The sequence below is a fragment of the Electrona antarctica genome (genome assembly GCF_951216825.1).
Source record: "Electrona antarctica genome assembly, chromosome: 8".
Taxonomy (NCBI): domain Eukaryota; kingdom Metazoa; phylum Chordata; class Actinopteri; order Myctophiformes; family Myctophidae; genus Electrona; species Electrona antarctica.
In genome coordinates this window covers 51,317,785-51,332,071 of record NC_136789.1, presented here as the reverse complement: position 1 = coordinate 51,332,071, position 14,287 = coordinate 51,317,785, and the positions used below count along the sequence as shown (strand labels likewise).

At 41.9% G+C, this 14,287-nt stretch overlaps 1 protein-coding gene across 1 annotated transcript in view; it reads left to right on the top strand.

The window, feature by feature from the left end:
- Nucleotides 1–1,929: 1,929 nt before the first annotated feature.
- Nucleotides 1,930–14,287, top strand: part of LOC306928621 (choline-phosphate cytidylyltransferase B-like) — a 28,544-nt gene continuing 16,186 nt past the window's right edge. The window contains exons 1-4 of the mRNA XM_079508868.1: nt 1,930–2,415; nt 6,389–6,488; nt 8,808–8,924; nt 11,898–12,049. Of these exons, the coding sequence (XP_079364994.1) occupies nt 2,311–2,415; nt 6,389–6,488; nt 8,808–8,924; nt 11,898–12,049 (474 nt within the window). The 5' untranslated portion in view covers nt 1,930–2,310. The remainder of the gene's footprint in view (nt 2,416–6,388; nt 6,489–8,807; nt 8,925–11,897; nt 12,050–14,287) is intronic.

Sequence of the window (14,287 nt, the reverse complement as noted above, 5' to 3'; positions counted from 1 at the left end):
CATCTCCATTCTGGGACAGACGTCACAAGAGCTGCAGCAATATTCATAGGCTATGCTTGTATACAGCAACAACAACAACAACAACATTTGTCATTGAATCACGGTTGGAGTAGGTTAAGTAAAAAATAAAGAGAGATAAATAGGCTACTCTTTCTTTTTTATCAAATGCATGGGTTTAAAACGGTTTAATTGAATGTATTTCATTACATGAGACAAACAATGCCTATAAGGCTAAATAAAAGAACCTACCTGTTGCTCGTGATGAACTTAGTCTTATGACTTGCCCACTGTGAAATTGAAAGGGAAAGGAAAATACTGTAATATTCTGGATATTACTCGAATCAACTCAATATTATATATATATGTATATATATATATATATATATATATATATATATATATATATATATATATATATATATATAATATGCGCCACATATTTGGAATGAAGAATAGTAAACTCAATGAACTCAACGTGGCAGCGGTGGCCGAACGGATAGCGGCGCGGTCTAGATACCGGAAGGTTCCCAGTTCGAACCAGCCGTCCGACACGTTAAAATTACCACCGCTGAAATGCCCTTGAACAAGGCATCAACCACTACGATGAAATGTGTTCTATGAGCAGGGCCTGGCTGGAAACAAGTTCTTGAGCTTAGCCCAGATACCCTGGGTAAATATAGATTTCATTTCATTTCATTTCATTTCATTTCATTTCATTTCATTTCATTTTTTCATTTCATGAATGTTAGAATATGATCAAAGTTTCTCCATCTCGCCGCCAGGTGGCGACAACAACACAAACGGGGAGGACAGTATATAGGCCTATTATTTATTTGGAAGATGTCTGGCCTCTCAGTCATCATCAGTCAGTCTGCTGCTGGGTTATTTTCATTTTAATAATTGTATCATAGGTCACGTAGAGGATTGCACAGCTTTAACTGTGGCATAGATATATGGGACTGTGGTTGTCCTGCTGTGCTGTGTTTGGGTCCAAAGGTTGCAGATGAGATGTGTAATATATCTCTGGGGCACACCCCCATTAAACTGCTGCTGATCACCCTGCACTTGAAATGTAATTAGAAATGTGTAACACACACGCAGGCACTCACATCACGCGCACCACCAGATTGAGCTAGTAGGCCTATAAGCCTATATGTCACTTATTATTAGGCGCTACAAACCCCATTTAATTGTAAATAGTGATATGGTTTGAATTGATTGATTGATTGATTGAAAATTGTATTAACATTTTGAAGAATGGGTACAGTTCAATCTACGAGGATAAAACCAGAAAAGCACTGAGACTTTAGACTTGTTTACATCAGGGTCCTACATTTTCAATTCATCAGAACATTTACTTGAAATTACTTGACTATGAAAAAAAAAGGAAACAAAAAGGGGAAATAGAGTTATCTAAAAGCACGTGAGCACTTCTGACCCAAACTGTCAAATTACTGCAAGTGCACGAGCTAATGTCTGAGGCTATCATTAATAATAATCAACCATGTGCATGGAATAATTCCTGGCCAATTATATGTGTTCTGTGGCCTATTTATATTGCTTCGCCAGTCAGATGGCAGAATAAATCGATTATTAATAAAAAGCGTCCCTCACTCTGTTGACTGACCGTTTGACGATGGATTGATTCATTGGTTGATTGATTGATCCATTTAAAAAAAAAACATACACAGATCATACACTGTACATACCTGTGAACCTATAGCAGTGACATGCAGTGACACGTAGTTTGGTCACATGACTCACTTGAGTCACTTCTCTAGTCAGTCCATGCGGTGCATACTCTGATGCGGTGTGGAAGTGCATGACTTCTCTCTCTCTCTCTCTCTCTCTCTCTCTCTCTCCTCTCTCTCGCTCTCTCTCTCTCTCTCTCTCTCTCTCTCTCTCTCGCTCTGGCTGTATGACTATGGCTTGAACTTTGCCCAGCCAGCCTAGTTTCCCCCCGTCAGCAGCAGCACAGGGTCAGTCAGTCAGCCAGCATGGTGTGATGTGCACACTGACTGAAGACACACACACACACACACACACACACACACACACACACACAGCTCAGTGCTCTGTGACACATTACATTACAGACACGTTGTGCCCTGTGCAACAACAGGGCAGCTTGCGTTCACTCGATTATAGTAGGGCTATAGCCTAAATAAACCCGGGTTTTATTTAGACTTAGTTAGTTAGTGTCCTGCTGGAGTGTGGACAGGTGGACGCAGTGAGACAGTCACAGCTTCATTGTAAACAAACAAACAAGAAGAAGATCAGAATCAGATATCTTGTCATCGTTCATCCATCATGGTCGGTAGGAGACGTGGTGGTCGCGGCCAACAAGGGGGGTCAAACAACGCGTCGGCACAGACAGGAGGAGCGGCTCAGACCAGCAGGAGAACACCGAGGAAGGTGAGAGAGAGAGAGAGAGAGAGAGAGAGAGAGAGCATGCTGATCGCACTTCAACACACCTGTAAGATTTGATCTGCTGTCATTTGTACATTTTATGTTGTGTTTTCACTGAAGTATAGCCTATTGACTGAGTGCAGGGGACGACTATCCTATCCTACTTCTATGGACCAGAGCTAATCGAAGAAAACACAACATGATTGAACTATGATTAGGAATTTATAATTATTGATTTATTGTTGTGATTATTATTTAAAACACACACACACACACACACACACACACACACACACACACACACACACACACACACACACACACACACACACACACACACTACATCTATAATGTCATAACAGTTTGGACTGTCTTAACTTGAGTTCTATAATCTTGTTCAACTAGTTACAGTAAGTTTGATGTTCACAAACAAACAATGTACAACAGGAAATAAACTATAAGTGTGGGACCCATTTAAACAAGTTTATGTTGTCAACGGTGCTTCTCAAAGTGGGGTCCGGAGTGTGGACCCCCTGGTGTCATTTCCAGTGGGACCCCAGCTAAATTATTGATAGTTTAGGAAAGAAATTAACCCTTCTTATAGTGGTTCTCAACCTTTTCAGGCCATGTCCCCCAAAATTATCATGTACTGGGGACTGGGGACCACTCACACTGACAAGGATTTGGAATTTGGTTTGTAAATATTGTGAAAATAGAAGATCTTCAAGCTCACAACGCCTCGCAGTGCGAGGCGTTGTGAGCTTGTAGATCTGCTATTTTCACAATAGTATAGTTTGTTCATTACTTTTGATGCAGTAACGGTCTGTCTCTATTCTCTATTTCTTTGGTTGAGGTATGAAAACAGTCTTAAAAGTCCTTCAATTGTCACTTCACTGTTATTCTGAGGACCCCTCAAAAAGCACGTGGGGGGGTCCCTGGGGGTCCCGACCCACAGGTTGAGAACCATTGTCTTAGACAGCGTGACTCTTAACAGTGTAGAAGCAAATGGACCCGTACAGGTCCATTTGGTTCTGTCATACACACTCTTGGGTTTCCATTGAAGTTACGGGGGGTCCGTGGCGCCCTTAAAGGAGCATTCCATACTAGAAGGCTTTTTCTTAGCTTTATTTGTAGTTGTTGCGTCCCCACCAAAGAGGTCCAGGTGTTATTTTGTGCAAAAGCGCATTATTGGCTATTTCTCCTACCATAAGCCCTCAATGAATTGCATTGAATTGCATTGAATTGAATGGGGCTATGGGGTGTTGTGCTAATTTGCTTATTTCCATCGCTCAAAAATCTTTTTCTTTTGTATATATCCTCTCTTCATAATGTAAATAGTATCCCAAGCGTCACACTTTAGAGAAATAGCCAATAATGCACTTTTGTACAAAATAACACCTGGACCTCTTTGGTGGGGACGTAAAAACTACAAATAAAGGTAAGAAAGCCTTCTAGCATGGAATTCTCCAAACCGGGGTGTCCTTGAAATGAAGACGTTTGAGAAGAACTGTGAACTAGTGGAATGGACCCCTCACCTGACAGGCTGCTGTGGGAGGTTTTAACATGGCGGTGTGGTGATGTCATATCAGCCGGGGTCTTTCCCAACATGTCTTTTACATAATGTTTATGGTTATATGGACCTGTGTAATCTCATCTGGGGAAAGGTCACGCTAAGCAAACTAAACAAAATACATTTTATATATTCATTATTTACAATTCATGGTTGGTTCATTGGCAACCTTTTTGACATGGAGTGCCATGCTTTTATTTTCTTGATAGTCAGTGTTCCATGTCAATATTACGTTTAATTACTACATAAAAATAGTTCAGAGTTTAAATGCATGTAGAATTATGTGCAGGTTGTAATTTGCATACAGAATGTGAGGGGACCTGATCGAATTGACTACATTTCTTTTGTTTTAAATATATTTTATTTTAAAGGAAAAATCCTCTCTCGCACACTTATGCCAGTGTGCCAGACAGTGATCACAATCCCCTGTGCCAATGCTGGCACCTGTCGGTGGCGCTGTCGCCTCACAGCTAGAATGTCCTGGGTTCGATTCCCGCTGGGGACGCTGTGGGCGCTGGTGGCGTGTTCTCTCCTCCGTGTCCGTCTCTGTGTCCTCCGTGTCATCAGTGCCCATACCCGAAAGGGCCTTTCTGTGTGGAGTTTGCATGTTCTCCCCGTGTCCCCTAGGGTAGGTACCCTCACAAAAACATGCAGTAATCCTGGTCTCTAAACTGCCTCCCCCTGGCCAGCCGGGGCGCCTGATGGAGGGGAAAGGAACTGGTTGGAATAACGTGCTACATCCACGTGCCATGCCCAACGGGGGAAATTCCCCCTGTCGGGTCATAAGAACTCCTTGGACTCCTCATGCATAGAAGGAAGCATGAGGTCAGTCCGCTGCTCTCCCCAGATTGGCAGAGGGAGTGTAGCGCCCAGGATTACATTAGATAATTGACACTGGGTGAAAAAAAGGGTTGCAAAATCGCGGCATAAAAATGTATACAAAGAAAAAATGCTGACACCTGTGCCTATCAAAGTCGTACGATTAGTCACACACTGTGAAATTCGTTCTCCGCATTTGACCCATATCTTGGAGCGGTGAGCCGCAGCGTGCGACGCGCTCGGGAATCGGTCTTTGGTATGACTGGGATCGAACCCCCGACCTCCCAGTTTCAGGGCGGACACTCTAACCACAAGGCCACTGTCTGCAGGTTGCCTATACCTGATTTACATATTGGGAGTGTGGCGCTAAATTGTGAAATCTGGAGTGTTGTCCTTGTCTTCTTAAATTGTAGGCTCACTAGGCTGCTATTTTCTACTTTATGGCTTTGGACACTAGCATCCCTGTTCTGGGGGCAAACATTGGGGCGAAATTAGACGATTAGACGGTCCCTGGCAAATCTTTGGAAGTTCAATATGTGATGTCATGAGATGGATACTTGACTGAAGAGTTCCATTTCAAGCGTAAGAATGACATAATAATCGCATATCTTCAATGAACTAAAGACTGTCTGGTGAAATATTTTCATATCAAGGACCCACAAATCATATCTTTTGAAATGGGAGCTCATAGTATCAATTTGGGAATTTAAATGCTTGACAAAGTTTGAGAACTAAATATATCTCGTGCCATGTCAACATACATTTTAATGACACCACATACCAAAAAATCCAACATATATATATTTTTTTAAATATTTTCTTCCACATTGTACATTGTGGAAGATTAGGGATTCTAATGATCATTATATAACAATAATCTCCCAGACTCCCTCCCCAGTCAGAGTTCAGACTTTTAATCAATGTAGAATTATGTGCTGGATATCATTTACATACATAATGAGTGAGGGACTTAATTTATTTGATTAAATGTTTTTAATCCATTCTGGACGGGAACCCCCTTTGGTGTTTTAAGCATTATGTTATACTTTAGCTATTGCAAAATAGCAGAGCTACAAGCTCGTAGCGCGGCACTCGGTGCCGTGCTATGAGCTTGTACATCTGCTATTTAAAAAAAAATCATAATGTGGCGCAAATCTTTGAATATATATTGTTTTTTTTAAAACATTTTTAACTCAAAGCTTTGCTTCTGGGGGGTCCCTGGAACAATATATTTTCAGATTGGGGTCGGAGGCCAAATGCATATAATCTTTGGGGTCCTTGACATGAAATATTGAGCACCACTGATATAGAAACATGAGGTATTTCAGAAAACTGTCATGATTTAGAAGACATTTTTTAAATATATCGACGTCAGGCCTAAATGGGTTTAAATAGTTTGTTTTATATATTTCTTTAAATCCTGTCTCTCACACTTGTGCCGATGTGGGCAGAACTTGGCACTGGTGCCAAAGGTGGCCTAGTACCCTGTGTTATTTAGTGGTTTCAGCCGTCAGATGTTTCTGACTGTACAGTACATGACGCTTTAATTTCTTCTCCCCCCCCCCCCCCCTTTCCCCCCCCTCCTCTCAGACTCTAAGCCAGCCAGCCGCCTTCGCGAAGGCTACGGGCTACGAGACAGATGTCCCGCACGACAAGCTGACCGTTGGCCAGGCACGGAGAGGCACGCCAGGTGGGGCGTCTATCTTCCACCATTATCACTGAGAACTCATCTCTGATAAGATAAACGTACAATCTATTCTACACACAGTAAAGTCCTGTGTGTTCAGTCGTACATTTATTTTTTTTACTCTTGAGAGTGTAGAAATGTAAGTATGTAAACATTTGTGACCAGATTTGACTGAGAGCCTGCCATCGCGCAAATTCCAGCTTTTTTCAAAATGAGTTAATAGCACAGGCAGACTCTTCACATACTAGACTCTAGAGCATGTCTGAAATAAGTGTCAGAGCTGAAATCGACATGAAATAAATGCTTAAACATGTAGCTAGGTGTAATGTTAGAGACCACAGAAGACATGTAAATATGAAATAAATGCTTAAAACATGTAGCTAGGTGTAATGTTAGAGACCACAGAAGACATGTAAATATGAAATAAATGCTTAAACATGTAGCTAGGTGTAATGTTAGAGACCACAGAAGACATGCAAATATGAAATAAATGCTTAAACATGTAGCTAGGTGTAATGTTAGAGACCACAGAAGACATTAAATATGAAATAAATGCTTAAACATGTAGCTAGGTGTAATGTTAGAGACCACAGAAGACATGTAAATATGAAATAAATGCTTAAACATGTAGCTAGGTGTAATGTTAGAGACCACAGAAGACATGTAAATATGAAATAAATGCTTAAACATGTAGCTAGGTGTAATGTTAGAGACCACAGAAGTGAACCTTTCAAGCCTGTTTTCTCAACTCGCTGTTTCTCTGCAAGACATTGCTCTATAAGCCATATCTCCAAAACTGGTGGGTCAAACTGAACAACCAATATGTCAATTTGAAGCTATGATTCCCTGCCTTCACATGACATGAAACGGCAATGGCAGTCCCTGAGTCAAATTTGGTCACATTTCGTTGCAGTCCCTTTGCTTGTATTTGTACACTCTCGGAGACAAATGAACACTGGATCTTACTGTGCTTCCCCGGTGAAAATATCCATAAATATACACGTATCGCCAAATGACTCCGTGAATGGATATTTAATACAAACTATCAACAGTGAATATGTAAGTAGTAATATCGTTGTTGTCGGGCAGAAACCCCCATGTCTCCATCTTCAAACGTTTTGTGTTTTCTTGCGTAAATGAATGCCCTACTGCAGGGTTCCCCAATAGGCGGCCCGCGGGCCATTTGCGGCCCGCGGAGCGCCCCCTTGTGGCCCCTGGAAGAATTGTTTTTTAAAAGAAAAAGAAAAAAAGGTGTTTATTTTTTTATTTTTTAGGGGGTCTCAGATATAAATGGCATTAAATGGGGGTCAGTAGTCTATGCATGTCAAACTGGGCATCCTTTTCAAATGGGGTCTTGCCCTGAAAATGAATTTTCAGGGCAAGACCTCGACCTTGTGCGTGCGGACTCGGCCGTATGGCCGAGTATGGGGTTTCCACCCGACAGAGACGATGTGAATAACTTCACTGTTCTTCACTCTACCATTATCTTTATACTCTGTAGTGTAGTGTACACACCTTGTGTTCCTGTGGAAACATTTCCAGTCAAGTTCATCTGGAAAGACTGAAGTCTGAAAACTATAAAAGCCGATAACGTCCATCTCCACTTTTGTTTCTGTGCCCTGTGTAAACTGTTTTATATTACTCCAACCACACGCCCATTCGAACTTTGCACAGGGTTTGTATGTATTGAGGCGCAATAGTTGTCAAGAAGAAATTATAATGGGTCCTTTCATTTTATGTAATAGCGGCGGTTATATTCTAAGGAGACGAAGAGATTCATTATCAAAAAAATGTATGTGTAGATTTTATGATTTGTTGATTGAGCCAAACGTAACTGTTATATGTGACCTAAGTTGACTGAGGGACTGCCATTGGATTTGTTTGAATTTTCGTTTTTGCAGGGAATCATAGCTTCAAATTGACATATTGGTTGTTCAGTTTGACCCACCAGTTTTGGAGATATGGCTTATAGAGCAATGTCTTGCAGAGAAACAGCGAGTTGAGAAAACAGGCTTGAAAGGTTCACTTCTGTGGTCTCTAACATTACACCTACAGTAGCGAAGCATTTATTTCATATTTACATGTCGATTTCAGCTCTGACACTTATTCCAGACATGCTCTAGTATGTGGACAGCCTGCATGTGCTATTAACTCATTTTGTAAAAAAAAAAAAAAAAAAGTCCTCTGGTGAAAAGCTGGAATTTGCGCGATGGTCTGGTCACATATTTATTGGCGACCAATCCCTTCCTTCAGAGCAGGACATTAATTTATCATGTCATTATTATTGTCCTATTTACGTACAGTATGTGGTCTCTTGTACAGCTCACCGGCCGGTGCGGGTGTACGCGGATGGAATCTTCGACCTGTTCCACTCGGGACATGCCCTCGCTCTGATGCAGGCCAAGAACCTGTTCCCTAACACACACCTGATCGTAGGAGGTATGTAAAGTATGTCATTTCACCCCATATCAACTATTAGACCGGCAGCCGACAGACTTCTTTTGTTTAACCCATTTTGACCTGGGAACGATTCTGCAAATGTCTTTCTAAATCCTGACTGTTTTCTTGAAAAAGCTGTTTTTCTATGTCAGTCGTTCTCAAACACTTTCATGTCACTTTTCACGACTCTTCAAAAATAGCAGACCTACAAGCTCGTAGCGCGCCACTCGGTGGTGCGCTATGAGCTTGTAGATCTGCTATTTTTCAATAGCTAAAGCATAACATAATGCTAACACCAAAAGGGGTTCCCGCCCAAAATGGGTTAAAGTGGGACATTTGGTATAGTCTTTTTTTTATTGGCCTAAAATATTGTCTATATACATACATATCATGAATCCACTTGCTGAACGGCTGTCAGTATTGAGCAATTTATTTTATAGGGGTTTCTTGTGACCCTACCATTAACATCCTATGGCAGGCAAAAATGTCAAACGTTCCTTTTGCTTTAAGTAGCATGTGACATGTCAAACTAGGGGGTTTTCATGATTCTGAATCCATTCCAAGCATTAGTTTTGCACAAAATACACTCCTTGGGCTAAAAGCAGCCATAGCCACTTGCCCAAGTGTGGCCAAAAGGTGCTGACCTCATCACATTAATGTCATGACGTCTATGGCCGTTTTTAGCCCAAGGAGTGTATTTTGTGCAAAACTAATGCTTGGAATGGATTCAGAATCATCATGAAAACCCCCTAGTTTGACATGTCACATGCTACTTAAAGGAGCATTCCACTCATTTTCAACATTTTACTATGTCATTAATGTACCTTAGAGCTGTTGTGTGGAAATAATAAAAAGTCCCCCCGATTCTGTGTTTCCTAGAACTAGAGGTCTGAAAAAAATGATTTTTTTCATAATTACATTTCTAGGAAACACAGAATGGGGGGACAAGAAACCCCCATTCTGTGGGGGTCACAAGAACCCCCCCCCCCCCCCCCCCCAAAGGGTCACAAGAAACCCCCCCCCCCCCCCCCCCAAAAAAAAAAGCCCAATACTTTCAGCCGGTCAGCAAGTGGATTCATGAATGTATGTGTACATATATACACAATATTTTAGGCCAATAAACAAGACTATTTACCAATTTTCCCACCCGTCCACCTCGGCTGCTGGACTACTGTATATTATAAACCATATACACAGACCCCCATCTGTGTCAGGGACCACCACCATCATTTGTTCACCGTCCGTGTTCGCCACTAACACAGATCTGCACGCTCGCCGGTACCTTTCCATGAAATTATGTTAATTTGTCAGGAGTGCTCCACAGACTGACGGGACAGTTAGCAGCTCGACAGTGCATGCGATCTGCGACGCGAGACGGCGAGTGAGAGAGACTACCGAGGCAGACTACCGGCGCCAAGGGAGAGACACAGACTGCACCGCAAACCTCCTACCTTGAGTGTCCGTCCTGCTGAATATTCTTATTTCATTATGACACGGCTGACGCTCCGCGCGCGGACTATCTTTGACTCTTTCGCTCTGCGCGAGTGCGCGCGCGTACGAACACACGTCGGTTACAACCCACTGCTCCCCTGCGTGACTCCATTCAGCAAGTCGCTGCCCGTATGCAAGTGCGTACGCATGTGCTGCGTACAGTGGCGTGCACAGAAATTTAGAGGGGCAGGTGCTCAAGTTAAAAAAGGGCACCTTGTGCAGCGCGTGGAACCGGCCGGTTGCCTTAATCCATTTTGGGCGGGAACCCCTTTTGGTGTTAGCATTATGTTATGCTTTAGCTATTGAAAAATAGCAGATCTACAAGCTCATAGCGCGCCACCGAGTGGCGCGCTATGAGCTTGTAGGTCTGCTATTTTTTTAAAAGAAAAAGAAAAAGTTTTTTTTTCTTTTTTTTTTTCAAAAGGGCACATTGCCAAAAGGGCAGGGGGTGCTCTAGCACCCCCTAGTGTCTATCTGTGCACGCCACTGGCTGCGTATAGTATACAGTACATGTGCGCGTGCACGATGCATGGCCCGCGCGTCAGGGGGCTGAAAGGGGCCCGCGGACCATTACCGCCGTTCTCACTGCATAAAATATCATGTCTCGCCGTGCTAAATGGCTTCTGCCTATTCACATGGCATGGCCTGTTGTAACGTTCTCACCTGTGCGCTGCAGTGTTGTTTTCGTCGACTAAAACCAAGACGAAAAATGTTCGTCGACTACCTTTTTTCACTGACGAAAACTAAATGGAAACTAAATGAAAACTAAGCCATGATGACTAAAACTAAGACTAAATATATATCGACAATTTCGTCAAATAAAAACTAGACTAAAATGTTAGCGAGGGACTAGTGGATAAGAGATCCAGTATAAGTCATTTACACCTGGTTGCATGCTGAAAATAGCAGATCTACAAGCTCACAACGCGTCGCGGCGCGTTGTGAGCTTGTAGATCGGCTATTTTCAGCAAGAGTAAAATCTGTCATTACGACAGCATCAAGGCCCACCAAAATACATTTTAGTCGACTAAATCAACTGTAGATTTAGTCGACTAAAATCTTATGACATTTAGTTGACTAAAACTAGACTAACACAAAAACATTCCAGGTGACTAAAATATGACTAAAACTATTCAAGAGACTATGACTAAAACTAAAATCAAAATTTGCTGCCAAAAACAACACTGGTGCGTTGTGTTGCCAGTGAGGCCACTCATGGCAACACAACGGCGCTGACTTCTTACCACCACCAAGGGTGCTTTTCTTTCCCCTCAAAACATTCATTTCACCAGTATTTCTTTTCGCTTCTTTATTTCATATACCGGTATGTACATTTACTTTACAAATGAGGGCCATGGGGGCCTCATTTGAGGGCCTAAATACATACAGTATACGGTAGCCTAATATCCCCGTAGTATAATTGTCATAATCGTGACAGCCCTATTCTTCGCACCTCAACGCTATGTGTGCGTGTCTCTCCAGTCTGCAGCGACGAACTCACCCACAAGTACAAAGGCTTCACGGTGATGACGGAAGACGAGCGCTACGAGGCACTGAGACACTGCCGCTACGTGGACGAGGTGGTGCGTGACGCTCCCTGGACGCTCAGCCCCGACTTCCTCAAGAAGCACAAGGTAACGCTCCCCGACTTCCTCAAGAAGCAACAAGGTACACTCCCTGACTTCCTCAAGAAGCACAAGGTAACGCTCCCTGACTTCCTCAAGAAGCACAAGGTAACGCTCCCTGACTTCCTCAAGAAGCACAAGGTAACGCTCCCTGACTTCCTCAAGAAGCACAAGGTACGTACGTTGACGCTCCCTGGACCCTCACAGTGTTGATTACGTGACGTCGACTAAAACTAAGACGAATAATGTCTGTCGACTACCTTTTTCCACTGACGAAAACGAAATAAAACGAAATAAACTAAATAAAAACTAAGCTATGATGACTAAAAACTAAGACTAAATATAGGCCTACTGAAAATTTCTAGTCAAATAATTCTAGTCAAATAAAAACTAGACTAAAATGTTAGGAAGGGACTAGTGGACAAGAGGTCCAGTATAATAGTCATTTCAGCAAGTCATTACGACGGCATCAAGGCACGTCAAAATACATTTTGTTCGACTAAATCAACTGTAGATTTAAGTCGACTAAAATCTTATGATATTTAGTCGACTAAAACTAGACTAACACTAAAACATTCCAGGTGACTAAAATGTGACTAAAACTAAATGAAAACTATTCCATTTGCTGCCAAAAACAATATTGCCTCAGCCCTAACTTCCTCAAGAAGCACAACAGTCTTGTTTTTTTCTATTTTAATCTAGTCATTGTCTTTGGAATAAAACGTAATTTAGTTTTAGTCATATTTTAGTCACCTGGAATGTTTTAGTGTTAGTCTAGTTTTAGTCGACTAAATATCATAAGATTTTAGTCGACTAAAATGTATTTTTCGGGCCTTGATGCCATCGTAATGACTGACAATTGCTGAAAATAGCCAATCTACAAGCTCACGTTGTGAGCTTGTAGATCGGCTATTTTGAAGTGTAAAATTACTTGTGTCTTTTATTTATACCGGATCACTTGTCCACTAGTCCCTTCCTAACATTTTAGTCTAGTTTTTATTTGTTGACGAAATCTTTGAATTTGAATCCTGAAAAGTAGCAGTTTTGGACACAGGACATTGTGAGCTTTCCACCCAGCAGAGACAGCATTGACTTTGCTTTTCATCTTCTTTGTTTCCGGTTGTCTTGAGGTGAGGTAATCTCACTTAACTGTCTATTAGCGATTTTTTTTTTTTTACCAGTCAGCAGTACCAGTACTTATCAGTGTATGTTTCACATGCATGCAAATCACTAAATCAGTCATTAAAAAAACCAATGTGAGCAATTTAAAGATTGAACTGCACGACTGCAATGTACAGTAGTGTTTGATTCAGACTAGGCTGATGCAAATGATAATGATAATGAATTTATTTATATAGCACATTTCAAGACATAGTCACAAAGTGCTTTACATAACAGGGTAAAAAACAACAACAACAAGATAACATTGAATGACAGCAAGCACAACATGAAAGCATACACACAAAAATAGAATAAGGTATGCAAAAGGAAATTAAGAGAAGGCCTTAACGTAAAGGTGGGTTTTTAGAAGGGATTTAAAACATGACACAGATGTTGCAAGTCTTAAATTAATAGGTAGGGCGTTCCATAGTTTGGGAGCCCGGATTGCAAATGCCCTGCCACCTTTTGTGATACGATGGGCTGTGGGGGTCTCAAGGAGGGCTTTGTCAGAGGACCTGAGTGAATGTATAGGCTTATAGGGAGCCAGCATGTCAGAGACATACTGGGGAGCCTGACCATTTACAGCTTTAAAAGTAAAAAGTAAAATCTTAAAATCAATTCTATAACTAACCGGTAACCAGTGAAGGGTGGCTAAAATGGGGGTGATGTGGTCCCGTCTTTTTGAATTAGTTAGCAGTCTGGCAGCAGAATTCTGAACGAGTTGGAGACGGGATATGGCCTTCTTACACAGGCCAGAATAAATCGAGTTACAGTAATCCAAACGAGACGAGATAAAAGCATGGATTACCTTTTCCAGATCTGCGGGTGTCAGGAAACTTTTGATCCTGGCTATGTTCCTCAGTTGAAAGTAGCAGGTTTGCACTACTCGTGTTACTTGGGGGTTAAATGTGAGGCCGGAGTCAAAAAGCACACCCAGGTTACGGGCGACCTGTTTTACATTAGGGGATAGGCTACCGAGTTCTGAGATGAATGGCTGAGTGGAATTAGGGGGACCGAAGAATATGATTTCTGATTTGGTTTCGTTCAGTTGTAAAAGGTTATTCGACATCCAGTTTTTAATATCTG